Source organism: Anabrus simplex, chromosome 5, assembly GCF_040414725.1.
Source record: "Anabrus simplex isolate iqAnaSimp1 chromosome 5, ASM4041472v1, whole genome shotgun sequence".
Classification (NCBI taxonomy): domain Eukaryota; kingdom Metazoa; phylum Arthropoda; class Insecta; order Orthoptera; family Tettigoniidae; genus Anabrus; species Anabrus simplex.
The window spans coordinates 149323357-149348267 of NC_090269.1; the positions used below are offsets into that span (position 1 = coordinate 149323357).

At 38.9% G+C, this 24911-nt stretch overlaps 2 protein-coding genes and 1 long non-coding RNA gene across 4 annotated transcripts in view; 1 reads left to right on the forward strand and 2 right to left on the reverse strand.

The window, feature by feature from the left end:
• Positions 1-4037: 4037 nt before the first annotated feature.
• Positions 4038-4954, reverse strand: LOC136874715 (transmembrane protein 60). The gene is made up of 2 exons (XM_067148368.2): positions 4800-4954; positions 4038-4705 (listed from the first exon to the last, which is right to left on the reverse strand). The coding sequence occupies exon 2, from the start codon at positions 4564-4566 to the stop codon at positions 4168-4170; it is 399 nt and encodes a 132-aa protein (XP_067004469.1). The 5' UTR covers positions 4567-4705; positions 4800-4954; the 3' UTR covers positions 4038-4167.
• Positions 4955-5136: 182 nt separating this feature from the next.
• On the forward strand, positions 5137-20120 carry LOC136874714 (rhythmically expressed gene 2 protein). Of its 2 annotated transcripts, XM_067148367.2 has the most exons (3): positions 5137-5622; positions 5765-6585; positions 19893-20120. In XM_067148367.2, exon 2 carries the CDS (start codon positions 5819-5821, stop codon positions 6572-6574), a length of 756 nt encoding a protein of 251 aa, XP_067004468.1. In that variant the 5' UTR covers positions 5137-5622; positions 5765-5818; the 3' UTR covers positions 6575-6585; positions 19893-20120. The 2 variants fall into 2 exon arrangements, with proteins under 2 accessions (XP_067004468.1, XP_067004467.1); XM_067148366.2 differs by lacking the exon at positions 19893-20120 and having other exon boundaries at positions 5765-6613.
• LOC136874716 (uncharacterized) overlaps positions 15541-24911 on the reverse strand; it is a 41021-nt gene continuing 31650 nt past the window's right edge. Inside the window, exons 2-5 of the long non-coding RNA XR_010860279.2 lie at positions 18065-18172; positions 17783-17893; positions 17521-17683; positions 15541-17446 (exon numbers count right to left, since the gene is read on the reverse strand). This is a non-coding gene — a long non-coding RNA (uncharacterized lncRNA). The remainder of the gene's footprint in view (positions 17447-17520; positions 17684-17782; positions 17894-18064; positions 18173-24911) is intronic.

The following is a 24911-nucleotide window of genomic DNA, read 5'->3' on the forward strand; positions in this document are numbered from 1 at the left end:
AATGTGAAAGAAAGGAAGAAGGACTATTAGGCAGTACCATATGGCTGATAAAACAGGCATGAGGGAGTTTTTGATAAGTAACTATGATCGATGGAAAACGGTAAATAAAAATGTAAACAGACTCTGGGATGGGTTTAAAGCAATTGTTGAGGAATGTGAAAATAGGTGTGTACCTTTGAAGGTGGTAAGGAATGGTAAAGATCCACTATATTATAACAGAGAAGTAAAGAGACTAAGAAGGAGGTGCAGGTTGGAAAGAAATAGAGTTAGAAATGGCTGTGGAAGTAAGAAGAAATTGAAGGAACTTACTAGGAAATTGAATCTAGCAAAGAAGTCAGCTAAGGATAACATGATGGCAAGCATAATTGGCGACCATACAAATTTTAGTGAAAAATGGAAGAGTATGTAGCCTATAGGTACTTTGCAGAAACAGTTTCCAAGAAGGACATTCCAGGAATCATTAATGAACAAGGGGAGTGTGTATGCGAGGATCTTCAAAAAGCAGAAGTATTCAGTCAGCAGTATGTAAAAATTGTTGGTTACAAGGATAATGTCCAGATAGAGGAGGTGACTAATACTAAAGAAGTATTAAAATTTAACTATGACAGCAATGACATTTACAGTAAGATACAAAAGTTGAAAACTAGAAAAGCAGCTGGAATTGATAAGGTTTCAGGGGATATACTAAAGACAATGGGTTGGAATACAGTACCATATCTGAAGTACTTGTTGGATTATTGTTTACATGAAGAAACTTTACCAAATGAATGGAGAGTTATTATAGTAGACCCTGTATATAAAGGAAAGGATGATAGACGAAAAACTGAAAATTACAGGCCAGTCAGTTTGACATGCACTGCATGTAAGCTTATGGAAAGCATTCTTTCTGATTTTATAAGACATGTTTGCAAAATTAATAACTGGTTTGATAGAAGGCAGTTTGGGTTTAAGAAATGTTATTCCACTGAAGCCCAACTTGTAAGATTCCAGCAAGATATAGCAGCTATCCTGGATTTAGGAGGTCAATTGGACTGTATCGCAATTGACGTGTCTAAGGCATTTGATAGGGTAGATCATGCGAGACTACTGGCAAAAATAAGTGCAATTGCACTTGACAAAAGAGTGACTGAATGCGTGGCTCTGTTTCTAGAAAATAGAACTCAGAGAATTAGATTAGGTGAAGCTTTATCTGTCCCTGTAATAACTGAAAGGGGAATTCCTCAAGTCAGTATTATTGGACCTTTATGTTTTCTTATATATCAATGATATGTGTAAATAAGTGGAATCAGAGATAAGGCTTTTTTGCAGATGATGTTATTCTGTACAGAGTAATAAATAAGTTACAAGATTGTGAGCAAATGCAAAATGACCTTGATAATATTGTGAGATGGACAGTAGGCAATGGTGTGATGATAAACGGGGATAAAAGTCAGGTTGTGAGTTTCACAAATAGGAAAAGTCCTCCCAGTTTTAATTACTGCGTTGATGGGGTGAAAGTTTCCTTTGGGGATCATGGTAAATACCTAGGTATTAATATAAGGAAGGATCTTCATTGGGGTAATCACATAAATGTGATTGTAAATATAGGGTGCAGCACATGGTTATGAGGGTATTTAGGGGTTGTAGAAAGGATGTAAAGGAGAGAGCATATTTGTCATTGGTGAGACCCCAACTAGAGTATGGTTCCAGTGTATGGGACCCTCACCAGGATTACTTGATTCAGGAACTGGAAAAAATCCAAAGAAAAGCAGCTTGATTTGTTCTGGGTGATTTCCAACAAAAGGGTAGCGTTACAAAAATGTTGCGAAGTTTGAGCTGGGAAGACTTGGGAGAAAGGAGACGAGCTGCTCGACTAAGTGGTATGTTACATGTTAGAAGTTACACGTTTTTAAGTGGTATGTTCCGAGCTGTCAGTGGAGAGATGACGTGGGAGGACATCAGTAGATGAATAAGTTGGAGTGGTCTTTAAAAGTAAGAAAGATCACAATATGAAGATAAAATTGGAATTCAAGAGGACAATTTTATTTTTATTTTTTTGCTAGTTATTTTACGTCGCACCAAAGAGGACAAATCGGGCAAATATTAGTTTATAGGAAGGGGTGTTAGGGATTGGAATAACTTACCAAGGGAGATGTTCAATAAATTTCCAATTTCTTTGCAATCATTTAAGAAAAGGCTAGGAAAACAACAGATAGGGAATCTACCACCTGCGCGACTGCCCTAAATGCAGATCAGTAATGATTGACTGATTGATAAAATCTAAAGTCTTTGGCATCCTTATGACACGTTTAAAAATATCATGTGTTGTATTGATAACATTATGTCCACTGGTTGCTTTCTGAAGTACTTTGCTGGGTTGCAATTGTGCAGAAAACGTTTTGGTAGTATAATGGGGCTTTGTTCTTGCTAAGTACACACATTCATTTCTCAATCCATTATTTTGCTGATAAACATGCTTGAATTTATACTAGAGCTTCATGTTGAGATATTAGTTGCTGTGTTATGGAGTATCGATGTCAATAATAGTAAGTGTGAATGCCCCCCTCTTCATACTTGTGTTTCATTATACTACCCTGAAAATTTTCTTCACAACTGCAACCCAGCAAAGTACTTTCAAAAGCAACTACTGGACATAATGTTATCAATACAACACATGTTATTTTTAAACGTGTCATAAGGATGCCAGAGACAATTTAGATTTTAAGAACTGTACCCTGAAGTATATTTTAATTAAATTTGTGTCACTCAAGTTAAGACTAAGTAATGTTTATATTGTACAATTGCAGGCTCATCAGCAGCTGACAATGACCTTAATAATGGGTCGAAACCGGTACTGTGCTTTAATGTGACCAAAATATTTTAGACACCTTATATAATAAAGTATTGATTAGGTGGAATATTCTCGACTTTATACTTGTGTACTTGAACTATCAATACGGACAATGAAGCTGATAGATTATAGTATTTACAGGCAATGCAAACCTATGGGGTTTCTCACACAGGTGTACTAATCACAGGGACTCGTACTATACAGTGGTGTTCCTCACATAGTGGGTACTAATCATAAGCAAGGCAAACCCATGGTGTCGCTCATATAGCGGTACTAATTACAGGTACTGTAAAACCCACCCAGATTTACACACTGTCGCTACTAATCACAAACCTATTTTGTACCTAACATAGTGGTACTACGCACAAGTAAAATAGACCCATGGTGTTCCCTGCGTGATGGTACTAATTACAAGTAGTCTCATGGTTCTAATTCAATCATCCCTTGGGCACCCCTTTTAGTCGCCTCCTACGAAAGTCAGGGGATACCGTGAGTGTATTCTTCGTCTGCGTCCCATGCGGCACGGTGTCCCAGGTGGTGAATAGCGGGATACCAGCCAGGTTGCCAGCAGACTTGAGCGAAAAAATTGCTCTCGCGGACCAAACACACAACCCTCTGTGGGTGGGGGATTTATGCTGGACAGGGCATTGGTAAGTTTTGTCAAATGTAAATGTACACCACCGAGGATCTCGTTAACAAAGGACCAACAATAGACGGCACCACAGACAAAAAAAAAAAAAAAAAAAAATGGAAAAACTCATCAAGGCAACCGACCACTAATGATGCACGCACACATACAATCACCTGAATGAAGTCTATGTGACTGAAAGCAGCCCACTAACTGAACATCCCAGACTAATTCATTCTTATAGTTTTGACGACATGTGTCGCTCAGAATTCATTAAGACCCAGAGTACCCAGAGTTTTGCCCATATTTCAAGAGTAGGCCATTCTATAATGTGAAAAACATCACTGAAGCATATCCTCACAAATAAGTATGAATGAAACGGAATGCGCACATTTGTGCATATTTAAATAGTTCTCCTTGCTGTACTCTATGAGAGATTTCACTCTTTTTGCACAACTGAGTAAATGATATCTTGTACATGTTTTGTTGCAAAGTTCACATTTACACTTATCACCTGGCGTATGGAATGACTTGATCACGCATACTTTATAATGGAGACCATAAATATGAAGGACAATGTATTATATAAAATGTTATTATCCAAAACATACACAAGTATTACACAAGTATAAAAATACTACACAAGCCATTACAGTCTGTAACACGTCCATAATTCGAGCCATAGTTAACAGTCTATTCACAAATTCCTTTAATACCTACTATCTCGTTTCACCAAAGTTATAAACACATCTGTCAAAAGCGCTGGCAACAACAGCCATAATGGTGCCATAACATAATAGATAGACATCTCCCAAGCAGGATATTGCAATTTAAGACATAAAGTAATCTGCGTCGTCATCTTTAAAACAATAGCAGAAATATACCAAATCTTCCTGTGAACTGAACTCCATAATCGATCGTGACCATTTTTACAATGGGAAATCATATGAAACAAGACATAAATAAGGAGAATGGTATCATACACCCATAAAGGAATGAACACTATAAACCAATTCCACTGAGTTCTTGTGTCAAGTCTCAGAACAAGCAATATCAAAAACACCAAAAGAACGAACCATGTGAAAAGGGCACGGTGCAATACTGCCATTACAACATTCAGTTACATTAACGCACACTCTTGGCATATTATAGTTGGGACGTGGTGGGATTCATAAATCTGCCATACGGTTACGATCATCCCTATCTTGCTGAATATTTCCATCCTTCAAAGAATTGTCATCCTGAGCCTTAAAAAAAAAAAAAAAAGTTAATGAGGTTAGAACTGACGATCCAGTCGACTCATCAACATGAAATATTTACATTAAAATGACTACTGCTTACATTTCAATTCTACACGCGATACTTTTAGCGTACGGAAATGAAGTTTAACCACTATCAGCGTAATAAAAATTTAAAGATCCATAGAGGCTTATGACAGCTCACGCAGCAACATCAGGCATGAGGCATCAACTCAGCTGACACACGGCCGACTGGATCCCTGCAAAGAGAATGGATCCCTGGGATCCCTCGCTGCACTCGTAATAAGGTTTTCTTTCATCCAGGTCTATGAAAATATATATATTTATATATTCGTATCGTATAGATCCTTCGCTTCCTCTTTGCTTTTGTAAACAAAAGGCAACAACTGAGAACCATTGCTGAGAACTGGTGTTTTACATCTTTATCGGGCTCTTGTTCCATCTTCCAAATTCAATCAGAGTATATATTTCTCTACATTTTAAATATGTCTATTACTTGCGAGTTGGAAGAACCAAGTGAGCAGCTTAGTTCTGCTCACTCCAACTTTCTATATTCCAACCCATTTTCTTTGCAACATTCGTATTTAGCATTCACTCATGATTCTCGTAGAGCCCTTCTCCGTAATGGGCAAAATTTACTATTCCCTTGAGAATTACCAATGTCAATGCAAGTTGCTAGAAATATACCACCAGTTTCATCAGCAACCTTTGGTCAAGAAACACATATCAACTCATCACGAAGCTCCAAGTGAAATGTATTTAAACCTAAAAATGATCAGAGCTACTCAAGAGAATGCTACATAGAAGTATTTAAATCTCATGTCTGAATAATACCAATCCACGGAGATCTATTTCTGTGAAGAGTATACCAAGGCAGTAGTCAATTATACAACTGAGAATCGTTCGTACGTAGTTCCTAGAATTTGTGAGGTTATGCTATTCTGTCACTGGAAGTTTGCTTTCCTGCTGCTAAGTATAATAAGCCTATTATAGAAAATTGGCCAAACCAATTGTACAGTTCTTTAATTTTGATATGTTTAATTTCAGAGAGCGATATACTGGTACTTCACCAATTTTCCGATCTATAAAGCTGGGAATGCAATGAATCGTCTCAAGCTAACGACTTTCGACGTAACTGGTACTTTACTGAAATTTCGTATACCTCCCGCAATCCAGTATGTTCAAGTTGGTGAACATTTTGGTGTGCAGACTGAACCAAAGGCGATGGTGTCTAACTTCAGGACTAACTGGCTTAAGATGAATGCTCAACATCCAAATTTTGGGAAGAACTCTGGTTTGGGTTGGGTACGATGGTGGCATCAATTGGTGTGTCAAACCTTTCAAGATTCTGTTCATCCTAATAAAATTGATTCTGGTACCCTCGCTGCTATTGCAGATGATTTACTAAGAAGCTATGAAACTGCAGAAAACTATAAGTTATACCCTGGTGCCGAAGATATCCTCCTAACTCTACAATCTCGAGGGATACCCATTGGAATAATATCCAATTTTGACGAGCGGCTCCCTCTTATTCTGGATGACATGGGACTTACGAAGTATTTCAGATTTATTCTCACATCTTACGAAGCAGGTTTTGAAAAACCTAACCCTGGAATATTTAATTATGCATTGAGGAAGTTTGGAAATATGACAATAACTCCTAAACATATCTTGCACATAGGTGATAAGCCCGACCTTGATTATATAGCGGCTAGAAGAATGGGTTGGAATGCTGTCTTGGTTCACCAAGAAGAACCAGAAGATGTGCTTGAGCAATATCCAGAAATAAAGCCCGATAGCATTTTTCAGAATCTTAAAGAACTTCAAGACCATATACAATCATTATACCAGAAATGATACATTTATAAGTAAGAATAAAATTCTGAAGCTTTAAAACGAAGTTTTTAATTTAGTTACCGTATCCGAGACCTATAAACGGTACTTCGATACCAGTGATCTAACATTCATTAGGCCTGTGCCATAATCTTTCCCAAGTTCTCTTCAACCTGCTGTTATATATATTTTCATTAGTAAGTTGGCATACTTGTATGTTTGTATATAGTTTAAGATTGACAGATGAGCTATTAATTTTTCAAAAGACCATCCTATATTATGGGGTGTAGTGTGCTGATGTGTGTGAAGATTGTTGAAGACACATTGTTTTATAGCCTGTGGTTGAAGTGACATGAAAGATTATCTTTGATCAAGTAACTATTCTTTGTTCCACAAATTGAGTTCCCAGCAGGAAAACATAATTTAATTTCAACAATTGCAAATGTTAAACTCATTCAAGCACTTTAGGTCTTTTCAATCATGAAATTACCAGCATTTTTCCCCGAGTGTAGCATATAATTCCAGACCAGGCAATGGTCTCAATTCTGTTACCTGACCAAGTGAATATAGACCAGCCATATTGCAATAAAAGTTTAATTTAATGGCATTTATTGGGCAGGGGAAAAGAGGACTTGAAATTGAATCAGGGTGCAGCTAAGCTAATGCAGTAAGGTATTCAACAGGAAGAAGTCATCTCTCACTAATGTCGTTGTGGGGTATGGAAAGCAAGGCGAACTGAGGATATTTTCTCTTATTCATGATCCCCCTGTGGGTAGGGGCTGTAGAATAACATGTACATATCCCCTGCCTCTCCCCGTGCGGGTGGAGGCAGCAGAATAACACCCACGGTGTCCCCTGCCTGTTATAGAAGGGGCCCCAGGAGCTCTTGACTTGGAAGCATGGTTTGGTGACCACAGGGCCTTTAGCTGAGTCTTGGCATTGCTTCCACTTACTTGCGAGAGATTGATTGTTATCAGTACATGACTTGAATTGTTCCCAAAAGCGTGGCCAGTTTTTCATGTCACCTGTGAATTTTTCTAATTTTACTGTGTGTGTGAGTGGTGTTGGTGCAATACGCTTTTCTTGTTTCAGTGACCTGTGATGCTTTTAGAATTGCTCTCTTCGTGATGTTTACATATTTTTCAAATTTCTCGGTATCGGTCTGGTATTAACTTTCTGTTAAGATTTCCTGTATGGCATCATTGAAGGCAGTGAGTCAATCTAAAGCATCTCGGATTCTGATGCAATTATTTTCATATTCTGAGAGGCCACCGTATTGAATTTTGTCACAGCTGTTCTTTCGGTCTTTTGCTTCGTTCTCAAGAGTGCTAGCTTATCCACAGAATTGTCTCTCATTCTGAAGGATACAGTACCAGTAATATTTCTTGATTGACTGCTGCTTGACCGGCCGTGTTCACAGAATTGTCTGTCATTTTGAAGGGTACAGTACCGGTAATATTTCTTGATTGACCGCTGCTTGGCCGGGCATGTTCCGAAGTGATTACATACTTCTATTAGCCTGCAGGGTGTTAGCGGATAGGAAAGATTACTTATGTTAGCTCCGTGAGCGTGTATCTTGATCTTAAAGTTTGAACTCTGTTAATAATAGCAGAGTGGAGACATTGTGTTTCTGTAGTTCAAGTCTCGTCTCTCAGGTGTGTATGCAATGAAAGATATAGCCTACATGCAATTTTAAAGCTGGTGGATAAATCATGCTAATAATTATTTATGTGACTGCTATACAGTACCAGTATACTCGTCGTCAGCTGTTACTCAATCCAAGTATATATCACTTCTTCCTGCATAAAGTGAGCAGTTCAACTCAGTTTATGGATGTGTTTGCTATGACAATGACTAAGCAGACCAATCTTGGCATAAAACATACACCCACATAAATCACACTGGATGCAGGAGGGCGGGGTTGTAATTGATGGAGCTTTCTTGCTTGTCACTTGGCCTCTTGATGTGTGCGGCGTTCTCTTTCGAACAAGTTGACAGCGGTGGATGTAGTGTTCCGCCACAGTGAACGGTCCACAGCACATTCTTTCCATGTCTGTATACCGTATTTACACCAGATGTCTTCATGATGTGTTTCACCTGGTCCTTTAAACGCTTAAGAAGGGCTCCATGAGGTCTACTGCCGGAGCAAAGTTCACCATAAAGAATTTGGCAGGAAAACCTGGTATCACTCATGCGGTGAACATGGCCTAACCATCTCAGTTGATGAGCGATGATTGTTGCCTCAATGCTATTTAGCTGCGCTTTGTCGAGAACTGCAGTATTGGTCGCTTAGTCCTCCCACTTGATATTCAAGATGTATCTCATTTTTTGTTGGTGGAAGCGTTCAAGTTTTTTGATATTACGGCGAAAGAGTGTCCAAGTTTCACAGCCATACAATAGCGTGGAAATGACAACAGCTTTGGCCGGTATACTAGAATATCGTGAATTAAATCTGACATCTGTAGTGAATGGGTATCTGGAGCTACCAATGCCTGACCTCAGCCTGTTCAAAGACTTCTATACCAATTATCCGTCATCATGTCACACTGCTTCTTTCCAACCAGAGGAAAGGTTACAGTCTGGCCTTTATCGGCCAAGATTGTAAGTTCCTTTTTTATGTTTCGAAGAAGCTCTTCCTGGACCTATATCAAGCACAGGCGGTTCATGTCCATACAATGGATGGGTACTCTCAGGTTCCTTTTTTGTTCTGTCCTTGTTTGCTGCTACTTCTCATCGGAAGAGGGTGGTGCTACTCTTGCAAGAGGACAGCCTGTTATTAATCTGCAGCTGTCATTGAGAGCTATATCCATATGTCTAGTCAGATATGAACTGTGCCAGAAGCAGACAGGACAGGCATACCCTGCATCAGAATAGGACAAAGTCAGTGCCAAAGTTTGAATGGTTTGTGTTTGACTACCCCAGTTTTTGCAGCAGATAATTCTGATGAAAATTTTCAAAATGCAGTGAATGAAGTGCTGTTTGATTGTGAGAGATCTGTCAAGCACTGTATTTGCTCTTAAAACCACTCCTGGGTATTATGGAGTGTCACAATGTTCTCATTCAACACCTGACAGAGTTTCTTATTTTTCACTTGTGTGTTCGAGGGATTTGTTCTAAGCTTGTTTGCACTGTCTTCAAAGGCATTAGTCAAGACTGTTCTCCATTGTTTCAAAGTCTCTGCTCTGTGTGGCCAAAACAAGATCATCAGCATACAGGAAACTCTGCAGCTGGGGGCTATGGTTTGGTCATCTGTCTATATGTTGGACACACTACCTTGGGGAAGGCCGTTCTTCTGAGTTCTCCATCGACTGTGCTGCCCTTGTATACTAGTGTTCATTAAAATCTTGTGGCCAGAAATTTCATTTCAGGCAAGGAAATCAGTACAGTCCTCAGAACCGCCCAATACCAGCTTACACTCTGTCTCATTGCTCAGATCCATGCTGAAGCACAACACATGGACGCACCTGAAGAGCGAGAGGAGAGATTGAATGAAGGGAGATCCAACATGAACCAAACACGCACAGAGGGGAAGGTACTTGTTCCCTGCCTGCCCACACAGTCCCCTGGCTTGACCTGTAATATGCTGTACAGAGGGGAATGAAGGAACCACACAAACTCGTATGTCAATTCATTGGGAGTCAAATTCTCCTATTTCTTTGTAATTTTTTGTGCAAAGGCTGGCTGAAATTTTAGCAGTCTCGACCATGACCTTGCTGTCAAATGGCATCTCACCCAACCATTGTAAGAAAGAATTTTTGCTACTTTTTTTTTTTTTTTTTTTTTTTTTTTTTTTTTTGCTAATTGTTTTATGTCGCACCGATACAGATAGGTCTTTTGGCAACGATGGGATAGGAAAGGCCTAGGAAGTGGAAGGAAGCGGCCGTGGCCTTAATTAAGGTACAGCCGCAGCATTTGCCTGGTGTGAAAATGGGAAACTACGGAAAACCATCTTCAGGGTTACCGACAGTGGGGCTCGAACCCACTATCTCCCGATTACTGGATACTGGCCGCACTTAAATGACTGCAGCTATTGAGCTTGGTGTAAGAAAGAATTACCCTTATTTCCATCAATATAGGCCCTATTAAATTACTGTACATTAATAACTTTGCAAGCAGTCTCAAAAGAAGAATTGATATATTTTGCACTAAAATATGCACGGATATCAAATTTGGACACAAGAAATTAAGATGAAGGAAGGTAACCTAAGAACTTAGTAAGGCAATTCGTGCTCCATTTAAAGACCTACTCTTTTTACTGAAATATCATACCATGCTTTTTCTTAATAAAATTAATGAAAATGGGAGAGAAATTAAATGGGATAAAATGACGTATAAAAATAAAAGAGACAATGCATAAATTTAAAAGACATGTAAATCCAAAAAAGAAAAAGAATAATGATAGGTGAGTTTAATAAATAATAATAAGGTATTCTCATAATTGCAAAGTAAAATGTCTTAAAGCAACAAAGGAGTGCATTTTGTAAGGGTAAAGTAAATAAATAAAATGAACGCTTTTTGCACATGAAAATAATTGTATGTGTATAAAATCAAAAGTAGAGTATAATCTTCAACAATGCACTAGTTTCCCACAAAATTATTTTTTTATTTTATAACCAATCAAATAATTGGAAGAAACTAATCGGGGGAAAATGGAAACTGAATGGTACTCCATTACTTTGCTAATAGGCAAGAATTTTCATTTCTGGCTTCTAAAATAGGTGTCTTGCCCCCCCCCCCGTTGTCTTCTTGGTTGCCCTGATTTCTTTTTAGTTTTAAGGCCCTCTGTGCCCTCTTCCTGTTATTTCCTTATCTAAAACTAAACTGCGTCTTCTAGTAAGACAGTAGAGTAAAAACAATGAAAACTTATAACAGTCACCGACTACTGAAGCATTTTATCGTCTGTATGCAACTCCACTGCATTAGCAGCTTGGAAACACTGAATTACATGATATATCTGTATTCATGCGCGACTAATCGTGATCAGTATTCAAATGGGTCGAGGTGTTGTGTGCTATTCTATATTGCCATAAATGCATTACAGGTCCAGAAGTTATTCACAGGGGGGAAACGTGCTAAGTAGGTCAGTCTTGTCTTTTCTCTTTACAATCTGCCATGTGGCATAAAAATATTCCTTCTTATCATGACTATCTTTTTCCACCTTTGTAAAGCCATGAATTTTAAATAACTACTTAGTTTATTTCCCATAGGGTGTATTATTCTTATATTTTGTCCTTGACAACCAAAATAATTATGATCATCAGAGAGACAAGGCTGTTTGAAAAACCATTCCTATGGAGTTATTGTCAGCGCTGATCGAACACTTACGAGGGTAATCCCAAAAATAAGGTCTCCTATTTTTTTATAAATAAAGAACTCTGTTCGTGTGGCTGTTAGTCACAATATTGTGAAGAATGTTTCCCGCGCTCACATATAAACAAGCGCACGCCGCGCTGAGGCACTCAGTCTTGGCTTGGCAGCCGTTGAAAATGGAGCTCCCGTTTGATGTTACTGCCAAGTGTGAAGTGCGCGCAGTTATTAGGTTTTAGAACGCAAAAGGTACTGAACCAATTTAAATCAATCGCCAATTGACAGAAGTTTATGGTGTGTCGTGCATGGATGTCAGAAATGTTTGTAAGTGGTGTAGAGAGTTTGCAGCCGGTCGGACTGAAATTCACAATAAATGAAGGAGCAGGAGACCGTCAATTTCCGTCGAGACAGTCGTAAAGGTTGAGCCAAATCATACGTGAAGATCGGCGGATCACTGTATGATTTCTGCACTTTGGTTCCTGAGGTTTCCTGAAGTGCCGCTCACAGAATTTTAATGGAAAAGTCGAAATACCGGAAGGTGTATGCAAGGTGGAACGTTGAGCAAGGGCGTAAACATTCTCCATGACAACGCTCGCTTGCATATCGCCCAGCAAACCGTTGCTCTCCTGCAACAGTTTCAGTGGAACATCATCACCCTCCCGCCCTTATAGTCCTGACTTGGCGCCCAGTGACTATCACTTGTTCCCTAAGTTGAAAGAACATTTGGCTGGAAAGCGATTCAGCACCGAAGATGAGGTTCACAACTTCCTGAACAGCATGGCGGCAAGCTGGTATGACATGGGCATACAAAAACTGTCACAGAGTCTACAAAAATGCATTGACTGAAATGGTGATTATGTAGAAAAATAGCTAAATGTTCAAGCTGTAAAATGATGTAAACCATTGTCGAAATGAATAGGTCTATGTATTTATAAAAAAAATAGGAGACCTTATTTTTGGGATTACCTTTGTAAAGGCCATACGTACTGGGGTGGGATCACATCGTGCACATTACTTCACAATTAAATTACAGTTAGTTAATTGTTTTCCTTGATTAGGAGAAGCCAGTATAGCCAGAATGTTTAACCATAGAAGCATCTTAATCAGTTCCCAAGAAAATGGACTCGGGAGTGACCTCTGAGTGTGTATCTCACAAGCCAAACCTCCTGGAAGACGAACACATGTGATGTTGTCTCGCCTTCTTCTCCTACATCCTCAGAGTTGGCCAAAATATATGCCCAGACGTTACCTATTTTCCTTTCCACCCGGAATTCTTCTTATCAAGGAACCTTTGGTTCTGGAGGAGAGTGGAAACAAACCTTGTTAGCTTGATTTCATTGATTAGATTGTATACCTTAACTAGTAGTAGGTGATGGTTGATTGTGTCATATGTTGCTAATGAATCAATAAGTACTACTCCTGTCACCTTACACTCTTCAAATCCATTTCCTGTAAATTGCACCCACTGCAGCTTTTACAAGGACAAAATCCAGCTTGCTGGAATATAAGCAGAGGATCAGTCGCTGGTAGAATGCATCCTTTGCTCTTTCTCTGATTGCTGTTGTTACATCTGCGGTGGCAATATTGAATAGTATGGGTCTGAGTGGATCACCTTGCAGCACGCCATTAGTTTGAGTGATTTCCTTTGTTTTGTGGGTCACATCGTCTATGGTGATGTGGTTGTATGCCGGAATATTTCTTATTAGAGCTGTAAGGGGAGCAGAGGTGTTAGACACTATCAAAGCTACAAAATGCAAAAAATGCCACTGGACCGGATGGGTTTTATAATGAGCACCTTAAAGAATCCGTGCAGCATCTAGCAGAAATATGGTCCAAACTGTTTAATAAATGCCTAGAATTAGGAAATATTCCTGATGAATGGAGAAAATCAACAATTATAACCCTCTATAAAGGGAAAGGTGAAACCAACGACCCAAACTCATACAGAGGAATCACTGTAGAAATCAATATCTTCAAGCTGTTAACAAGAATCCTAACCAAAAGGATAGTTGAAGAAGTAGACCCCAAAATGCCAGAGGAGCAATTTAGATTTAGAAGAGAAAGAGGAACCTTGCATGCAATTCAAAACCTACTCAATGACATAGAAGAAGCACAACGGCTTCACAAAGGAAAATTTTATGCAGTCTTCATAGACTATACAAAAGCTTTCGACGTAATAGACAGGAAGAAACTAATGTCCAAACTCCAGACTATGATTGGAAACACTCCCCTTACAGCTCTAATAAGAAATATTCTGGCATACAACCAGATCACCAGAGACGATGCGACCCACAAAACAAAAAAAATCACCCAAACTAATGGAGTGTTGCAAGGTGATCCACTCAGCCCCATACTATTCAATATTGCCACCGCGGATGTAACAACAGCAATTAGAGAAAGAGCAAAGGATGCAGTGATCTACATATATGAAGACGACATGGTCCTAGGGTCAACAAAGAAGGAAGAGCTCCAACACGCCTTCTCAGCGCTGGCTGAATGGGCAGGAAATAACAGTCTGAAAATAAACTAGACAAAATCTCAACAGAGGGTCTTTCGGAAAGGTGGACGAAATGCAGCAAACGACAACGTAGAATACGAAGACGGCAAAGTGGAAATAGTAAACTCATTCAAATACCTGGGAATAACCTTGCAGACTACTGGGACGTTCAGACTACACATAAAAGACAAAGCAGTTGCAGCCATGAAAGCCATGTACAACATCAGAATCTACAGCAGTTATCCTTAAAAACAGCTATGCGCCTATTTGACACAAAGATCCTACCAATACTCACCTATGGAATCCACTTGATATGGGAAAGACTAACAAAGAGAGACCTTGCCACCATAGAAGGAGTTAAGGCAAAATTCCTAAAGACCATAATGGGCATCTCAAAATACACGCGTTCCGCCTAACATACAAACTAACACGGGAACCCTTCCTTATTGAAGAACTGAGGATAAAACTACCACTGCCATCTACAAAGAATGTAGAAGCACACCTAGCGGAGAGGCGAAAGAAGAGAGAAGAAATTCCGCTAGAGTTCTACAGCACAGATGCTATGTTGGATCGAAATTGGACGAACGCCAACCAGAAACTAAGACATGTGATAATAAAACTAGCAGTACACAGGTACCACCATAAAATATGTAAAAATATATCTTATCACGACCCAAATGAAAAATGTGAGTGTTCGTTGTGTGATCAGTTCTGTGACATATCGTCGGCGTTCTGGCAGAAGTTACTAAGTCCAAAAACATAGTTTTGAGATAAATGTGTTTTAAGAAATCAGTGATATATGATCCCATATTACTGCGAGGCTATCGCACCTTTTGGATTAGTTCTTTTTGCAGTGCCTTCTACTATGTTACATGTACGTGGTCAAGTATTTATTCAATACTTTATCATTACCCAGTCTGTAAAAAGGGTCCTAAATGGACTTAGTAACTTCTGCTTGGCGAGGTTTTAAAAAGGTCACGCGGTTTGCATCCGGCAAAAGTAACTAAGTCCCATATCTTGGACTTGGTTATTTTTGTCAGGTCTTATTTTGGTAAATTTCTGTCCATACGTAGGTTCTTTTATGGTGTGGGGAGGTACAGGAGAACGCAATGTTCTCAATAATCCATCCCATTATACTCATACTAACATCAAATTTAAGGACTTTTACTCCACTTCATAATGTTGAACAACCAGAAAGTTCTTGAATTTTATTCAAGTTGTAAATAACCCATTCGTGAAGACGTTACGACTGAAAAAGGTTTAAACATTATCATCATCATCATCATCATCATCATTATTATCGTCTCTGTCACTCTCGATGCTAGGGCCCGGATTGCGATCCTTGACTGCTAATAAGTGAGGTAGTGAATGATACCATGCATGAAATTCTTCAGGTATCACTCCTTTGTTGCATAGTCCAATCAAGTCTTTGTATTTCTGTTGAGATATTGGTAGATTTGATTTGTATGCCTTTTTCAGAGAAGGAAGCTCTCCTTTTTTGTGTCGGCCTAGAACATTCAGTTCTGCGTATTCCCCTGAATAGTTGTTGCTGTATTTCACTATTTCAGGGGTGCACTTTTCAAAGCGGAAGCATTTCACCTTTAACCAATTAATTCGCCTTCCTTCAGTATCGTTGGTCTTATTATGGAGAAGACTTTTAGAAAGAGCATTCAGATCTATAACATCATTGAACTTCAAGTGTATAACTTCGTAAGGAGAAGCATTTTTTCTCTTCCTTGACGAACAAGCTAGCTTGAAAATGTTCAACCAGTCATTCATTGTGTAGACAGATGCAAACTTTTTCTGATGTTCAATCGTGCTGTGCATACTGTCGCATTCCATCATGGAGTGGCCAGACTCGAGAAATTTCTGCTCAATTACTTCTATACCGGTAGTCTGTGTTACATAGAGCAAGAGGGCAACAACATTTTGGTTTCTGTTTTGCCCACTACAAGTGTCGGAGAAAAGAGATACTTCTTTAACCATTTCCGGTAAACTAGTCAGGTATAAATAAAGACAAGTCCCTATTTCTACACTCCCACACCTTCCACTCATTTCATGCCACGTGTAGCAGAATGCATTATTCGGGGGGTGCACCTTCATAAATTGTAAGATTGTAAGCACACAGTTTGCGGCTGTAGTACATGGGTGACACATCACTGCTTGGAATCTGCAGAACATTTTGGAGGTCGAATGTAGCCGTAACAAAAGATGTTTCCCTTATTGCTCTCTGCTTGTCGGTTTCCTTACTGCTGTTAGCATTCTTTTCTCTTTCCTTGTGCTCATTATATTCTGGTTCTAGCTTTGCTCTTTCCTCATCAGATGATGTGTGATACCTGACACATAGGTTGCACTAGTCTTTCCTTGGTCTGAAGAAAGAATAATTGTAATTCTTACAGAAAATTCTTTTGTAAGATGTCTTGCTTGCTGGTACCTCCTTCCGTTTTTTGCACCACTCTTCATAGAAGGAAAACATTTTTGATATAGAAAGTGAACTATCCAAGTATTTTCTTGTCGATGACTTTCTCGTATAATGTGACTCTGTTAGTGGGAAACTTTCAATGTGGTCCCTGATTACCTTAATTTGTCGTACACTGAGCTTATTGGCTGGAGAATGTCGTCCTCGCATATCACACCCGAATCTGAAACTTCTTCGTAAGCTTTGTTTACTGGCTCACTACTTAAGCAGAGAGTTTTCAAGAAGAAACTCTTACAGACCCATGTTTCTTCATTATTTTTAATGAAGAAAAACTTCTTTGCATTTTTTCTTTCTCTTTCAGAATCCGTCCTTAATCTGCGTCGCTGAGGTGCAAAAGCTTTACTGTGTTTCAGTAGATAATCCTTCTGTCGTTTGTAGTCTTCCAGTTTCCAATATTCAGCACAAATGTTCTCTCTGTCATCTTGAGAAAAGATACTGCTGCACTTAAAAGGGCACTTACACTGGACTGGTTTTGGCTTCCTTGCATTATATTCTCCCCGTACGGTTGTGTATGCTTTTCCTGAATTTCTTAGTTTCTTAGTTACACTTTGCTTCCATTTGGTAGGGTCGGTTGCCTTCCATCTACTTCTTTTTTCAGTACTTTCTTCAACGTCTGGAAGAAAACGATTGATTAGAGAGAAATATTTGGTGTTCCAGTTAATATAGGAAACATGAGTTTGAATTTACCTGTAACATTCATAGGTTCACTGGAAGGAGTGGAAGGAACTTCTATTAAGGACGATTGTGGACTGCTTTCGTTTTCAGATACAGAAATATCCGCACTTGGTGGCATCCAGTCTGGGTCATTGTCAGCGTCATCCTTTTGTTCGTCTTCAAAGTAATCATCATTCTGTACAGAGAGGGCAGTTTTATAAATCGACTGTTGGATTTATGCTTATGGCTCTTAATGTAAATATCTTAGTAAAATTAGGTAAAAATGGAAACTTACTTAACAACTTCGGAAATCCGTTGTGTCTTTCTGGCCTCTGTTGGCACCAGAGCTACTATTTTGAAACACGTCATCAACACTACTCCGTGTCTGTGTTTCCTCGAATAGTGCCTAAAATTAGTTATAGGTTATTAGTATTCATCAACACAATATTAGCTTTACAGTAAACATCTGATCATAGCGTCAATGATAGAACAGATTCCAAGAATGTAGTTGAAGTTTGCAATGTTCTCTGTGGCCTGAGAAACTTTCTTGTTAAAAAGAAGAGTCACATACACTTACCTCAAAACCTATTGAATTGTCTAACTCTGTGAGGTACTTATTCACTTCATCTGGATCAGAATTATTATTAGTAATTCCGTTGTCGGTATTGTTCACTGTCTGCACATCCTGCAATTGTACGCATAATATAAATCAAATTTGATGCTAAGCATACATTAATGTGACTACATTATTTTGTTCAAAAATAACGACTGAATAACCGTGCATACAGATTATCCCTTAGTAAGCATGAAAACATAATAGTTACACTTTTCTTACCCTTGGAATATGATAGAGAACATTTTCATGAATTTCACTTGGAAAAATATTTTGAAGGCTTCTGTAGGATTTTTCTACTGGAGGTATCTCATTTTGAAATCCTTTATGCCCTGAAATAGTTGATGCTGAAAATTGGCATGAAGTCTGTAGTTATAAAATTTTACACTGATATCAGCGATCCTTCTGCAGTAAAATACATACAAAACATTTAAAATAATGAGTTTCTAACTTACTGCTATATTCCTGCAACAGTTTTCGCGGGCGTAATAGCTACGTTAGACATGTGTTCTGCACAATGATGTACCATCAGATGACTTCTGCTTTCAAATGTCAAATTGCATATTCTGCAGAACATCATCTTTGTAGATACTGCCTTACAGAGCTCTTGACAATCACTGACAATCTGTCACGTTACGTGGGAAAGAAAGTAACAAAGGCACAATGCATGAAGGTACCGCGGGATAATGCAATGTGGTAAACCCACCTAAGCGACAATGCATGATTTATGTTGTTATGAGATAACGCAATTAAACAACTAAACGTACAATAAAGTAAGTTTGAGAACGAAGGAAAAAATAATAATGTGAGGTTCACATTATTCACCAGAATGACAAGAATATAAACACGCAGAAGTGATTGAGTCCACTTAGTCACTTTTGCCTGGACGTCAATCTTCCAAAATGGACTTAAGTTAAGAGGGTAGGGTACCGGTGCCCCCAAAATGGTTCATTTTATCAAAATAACTACCACGCCATCGTGTAGAACGTGTTTTCTTTACCCCAGTAGTGCATTTAACTCAAATTCGTAAAAAATGGACTTAGTCACTTCTGCCTGAACGCCGACGATATATCACATCACAAGATGTAAAAACAACAACAAATCTCTATGCGATTATAGGAAAGACTAAAACGGTCAATAATCTTTGTAATGCCCATTCGTGCGCTTTTCTAATAATAATTTAAGATCATTCTTTCTAGCAATTTATAGAGGCAGCTTTAGAAGCACAGCTGGTCTGAAATTCTATAGACTGTTTCCTTCTATGCCAGGTTTCAGTAGAGCAATCACTCAACTCTTTTATTACCATACCTCTGGAATTCTTGACAGTATCTTATACAGTTGTTGAAGAGCTTGAGAACCCATTTCTTTGTTATATGGATAATATGTTTAATCTGCTTTGTTGGATATCATCTAAACCAGGTGATTTTCCAATTTTAATATCTATATACTTAAAATCGAATTTTATGGGAAGCTATCATTTTTAATGGGACTTATAGAAGGAAGAAAGTAGAACAAGCTGAGTCAGCAAAGAGGATGCAGTTAGGTTAAAATGTAGTAAGCAGTTTGGTTTATGCCAATGACTTAGTCTTAATGGCAGAATGTGTTGAAAACCTGTAGTCTAATAGCTTGGAACTTTGGAACTTGGAAATAGATGCAATGAGTATGAATGAAAATATTACTGACGTCAGTAGGGAAGAAACCTGAGAGAATTCAACATCAAGTTCGGCCTAAAAAGATGTGTATAGACCTTTTTTTCAATCACAGCAGTCCACTTTTTCATTTTTCTTTCCAGACATTTATTACGGACACATCCGATCCATATCGACAGACTTAACATCTTCTGGGCCACTACTTCTTGCAGTAACAATCTATAGATGTCCCACTCAACTGAGTTTCAAGAGTTTGTCAAATGTATCTTTCACCACAAGGCTAAGCAAGAATACGACTGTACGTTTCAACATAGTATCTTGTTATCCAACATATTTCTGCCACACAACACTATGCAATGGATGAACATTGGGGTGTCATCTTCAAGTTTTTTACTACTGACTTATTTTAATGTGTTCTCTTCCCTTTTAAATGTTTTTATTTATTTTAGTGTTTTATTGTGCCTCAAATATGTGTAGCTGATGATGGCCCAAGTTGTTTGAAACTAGTTCTATAATATTAATGTTGTTATGTTAATATAACTATTATGAAAATGTGTAGTCATATTTATCATTTGCCTTTGTATTGAATAGGTGGACCCATTTTATTCTATCAAGTACACAAAATTAATGAAAATTAATGAGTCCACCATAAACAATATCTGCTGGTCTGCGAGATCTAAGCCCCTGATGTAGTGAAGACCAGTGGCGGTTCATGACATTTTACTCTGGCAAGGCTGTGCCGCAATCTCTTTCCCCTCCCAGTCGGTCCACCTTTCACTGACCAGCATCACGATATTTTTAGAACTATAATAACCAAGTGACACTGGCCGAATAAAAATCTGTTTTTTGTACTACAACAGTAAATAATTAATTAACTACACCACAATGGCATTTATATACACACACATTAATAAGTTAACAGCTACTGCAATTATGATTATTATGGCACTGCACTATTACAGAGATCACAATCACATGCAACAGTAACGACATTCACGAAAACAAATACACAGTACACGCCCAAATTTCTTCAAAGATATAAACTTCATTGTTGTTTCCGTATTGAACTGAGATCACAGGGATGAGTTATTTATAAGTATTGAATAGGTTGAACCTTATAAATAACTCATCTCTGGGCGCCCGAATTTCTGTCGTCTTGCACAAATCTCAAAGCATAAAGACGTATTTATCAATTTGACCAGCCTACAAATAGTGCCGTCACCTTATGGTTACATTTTGAATCTTTATTTTACCTTCTTTATAGAAATTAATTGTTTAACTAGTCAGTATAATGGAATTCATTGTTTGTAAAATGTTTTGGAATTAATCTCTAACAAGAGTTAATGTAAGACGTGGGGGGGAGAAAGCCTAGGTGCATTGTAAAGTGGTTGGCGATGTTGCTACGTGCTCTGCCGGACTCGCTTGCACTCTTCCTTTCCCTGACAAGCCCATACCATCCTTCCAGGTTTCTCCCACACCCTGCACACTTGCTAAACTCCAGGAACCTACTGAGGGCTCTCCTACCAGAGCCCGACCTCCTCATGACTAAAGAGAAAACATTGTGCTTGCTGAACAGCTGCCGCAATCTGACAGCCTTTGCCATATCTTTGAAAATAATCAAGCAAAATGTTTACAGCCGAAATAATCATTGTATAACTGAATAAGACACCACCATAAGTTTGATTTTGTTACATTTGTCCATCTCTTTATGCAATCAGTTACAGATTGAAATTATGTTGTGTTTTTGAAAAGGCAGTGGGGCGGCACCCAAAAGACCTTCATGCATGAACCGCCACTGGTGAAGAGCAAGTGAGAGTGTTGTCCAGATCTTCTTTGCTTTCTTCTACAGTGTCGTTTCTTCTTTAGGTGTGGTGGTAGAATGTGGCTGAGCACAGGGTAACCAGTGGCATGGAGTCAACTTCAGGTGCCAGTGATACTGTGCTTTGTATTATTTAGTTTTGTATCTACCTCTTGCACATATGCACTCACTAACCATGAAGGAGCACAATGTTCTGTAGCAGAGTAGGCAAGACTGATACCTGTTAAATGTGTTAAATGTGGGTAGTCAGCAGATGCAAGATGTTATTCCTTGGAGCAACTTTGAAAGATGGGTTAGTGGTTCTTTTTATTTTATTTTATTTTATTTTTTGTTTTTTGCTAGTGGTTTAATGTCACACTAACACACAGAAGGTTTACACAAATGCAAGGTTGAGAAAGGGCTAAGATTGGGAAGGTAGGAGCCATAGCCATAATTAAGGTACAGCCTGGTGTGAAAATGGGAAACCATGGAAAACAATCTTCAGGACTGCCGACAGTGGAACTTGAACCTACCATATCCTGAATGCAACATCACACCTCTACACCCCTAACTGCACAGCCTTCTTTGTAGTTCAGGGTTCTGTCAAAGATGATTACTTTGGAAAGGGATTGTACCTGAGCTTTTGCCCTCTGAATAAAATAATTAGTTCATCATTTTCCAGGTGATTAGCGAGATGGAAGCAGGATACTTCAGGCTTAGTGAAGTTTGGAATCAGTTCTAAAACTCCAAGATAGTTCATATTTTCTATGAGTATGCAGAGAAAGATATTCTTCAAAATTCCTGCTTTGTGCAACGAGTGCAATGTCGTCAACATAAATGTACTTGGTGGCTCTGATTGATGTCAAGTCATGAATGTAATGATCAAAAATTTAATTCATTTCTGAAGACATTCAGAGCAAAGGGAGCATATGTGGAGAGAACATAGAGAATTAGAGTAGGAGGTGTTATCTGATCATGTAATGATTATGAGGGGGCACCCACAGGGCAGTATTATTGTACCTTCATGTTTCGTTATCATACCTGCCAACCCTTCCGATTTACCCGGAAACTTTCCGTTTTTTTAACTCGTCTTCCGATTTATTTTTAATTCTTCCTAATTTTGACCAATATAACCTCCAGTACAGTCAATACTCTTCCCCTAGGACCTAGGATAAAGGATAAATTCTTATGTGTTTGTGTAATTTATTTACCCAACCTCATTTTCAAGCGTTTTTATTTCATACTTCATTTTGCGAGTGTATCGTCCGTCGCCTCCGTGTATAATATCGTGTTTCCTGTTCGTTACAACAGCATGTGTGCTTTACGGCTGGGGATTCGGGACGGCAATCGTTCTACAAGCAAGAGAGGCTAGATCGGGACGAAAGAAAGAGTTTCTTATTGTGTGGTTCGCGCACTATTAACATCGTCTCTGTGCGTAATTTCGTTGGAATTGTATGCCACGTGTTTTTTCTAGCGGTTAAGTCGTATGTTAATAATGTATTAGACATATCTATCTATTTTGTATGCGCTAGTTTCGCGTATTTCACTGCATTTTTGTTTATTCTTACTTCATAATTTTAATGAGTTAATTTATTTCAGGGAGCTGTGTCGGTGACAGTTTGTGGTATTTTCTCTTCACGTTATGACCAGAAAACATAACAAACGTTATCTCTAAGTGTTCAGATATACCTATAAAATTTAATTTCCGTTCATTTTACAGTCTAATAAAGGAAACTATTATGCGAATCACCTCGGGAGATAAATTTTATTTCGAGTTATCGAATTTTCGAGATATAGAGAATACTGTTTTTGAGCATGTATAGCACATAATTGAATCATATGTATCTACGGGCTTTTACTGAATACATTACGGCGGTATGTTTAACGGTACCGGTACGTAAAAATATACAAAGAAACTCTGTTTACGGCATCACTTTAATTATAACCCTTATTATTGTAACTTTTTAAAGCCTCCGTGGCTCAGGTGGCAGCGCGCCGGCCTCTCACCGCTGGGTTCCGTGATTCAAATCCCGGTCACTCAATGTGAGATTTGTGCTGGACAAAGCGGAGGCGCGACAGTTTTTTCTCCAGGTACTCCGGTTTTCCATGTCATAATTCATTCTAGTAACACTCTCCAACATCATTTAATTTCATCTGTCATTCATTAATCATTGCCCCAGAGGAGTGCGACAGGCTTCGGCAGCCGGTACAATTCCTATCCTCACCACTAGATGGGGGCTTCAATCATTCCATTCCTGACCCGATCGAATGACTGGAAACAGGCTGTGGATTTTCATTATAGTAACTTTTTAGAATACAGTTAGGATACAGTAGGCCTACACACATACAGTAGTGAAATAAAAAACATAGCTCCGTTAACACGTTTGGAAAAAATCCGTTAGTCTCTTCTGTTTGTTGCGGTTAACCTTTCCTCCTTTCACATTGAAACTTTTCGTCAATACCACGCAGCCGAGTTTCGTAAATGGAGCTTGCCATCCGCGACTTCTGGGCTTGCTTTCGTACGTGACCGGTAATTAACTGACACCCGAGAAACGGTGAGGTTTTGCCGATCACTAGAAGTTTCCCGTCATATTAGTTTCCAGCTTCACTGGAACCCTTTCCTTTATTTGTTAACTGTTCCTCACAAACCGCAATTGTTGTATTGCACAGTTAATGTTGCACAAAATTCGAGTTACAGAATATATTTTCCTTCAAGGGAGGAAATGTTTGCTTCGAGAAATCGAGAAATTCGTATAACCGAATTTCGAGAGTAGAGAAATAAATACACGTGAAGAATAGGACAAACCAAGACCGACTCCAATCCTCAGACCGTAATATAAAAGAAACATGGCGGCCGAAGTAGCTGGATTGCTGGTATTGGCTAACACGAAAATATCACGTACATATTATATAAACGGCGGTAAATTAACATGATAAATGTAACATCATAGAGAAAATCACTTTTACACGTATGAAAACGCTTCGCCAACAAGAATCACATACATCGTTCGTTCGTAATCTGTTTACCCTCCAGGGTCGGTTTTTCCCTCGGACTCAGCGAGGGATCCCACCTCTACCGCCTCAAGGGCAGTGTCCTGGAGCTTCAGACTCTGAGTCGGCTATACAACTGGGGAGGATGACCAGTACCTCGCCCAGGCGGCCTCACCTGCTATGCTGAACAGGGGCCTTGTGGGGATGGGAAGTTTTGGAAAGGACAGACAAGGAAGAGGGGAGGAAGTGGCCTTAAGTTAGGCACTATCCCGGCATTTGCCTGGAGGAGAAGTGGGAAACCACGGAAAACCACTTCGAGTATGGCTGAGGAGGAAATCGAACCCCCCTCTACTCAATTGACCTCCTGAGGCTG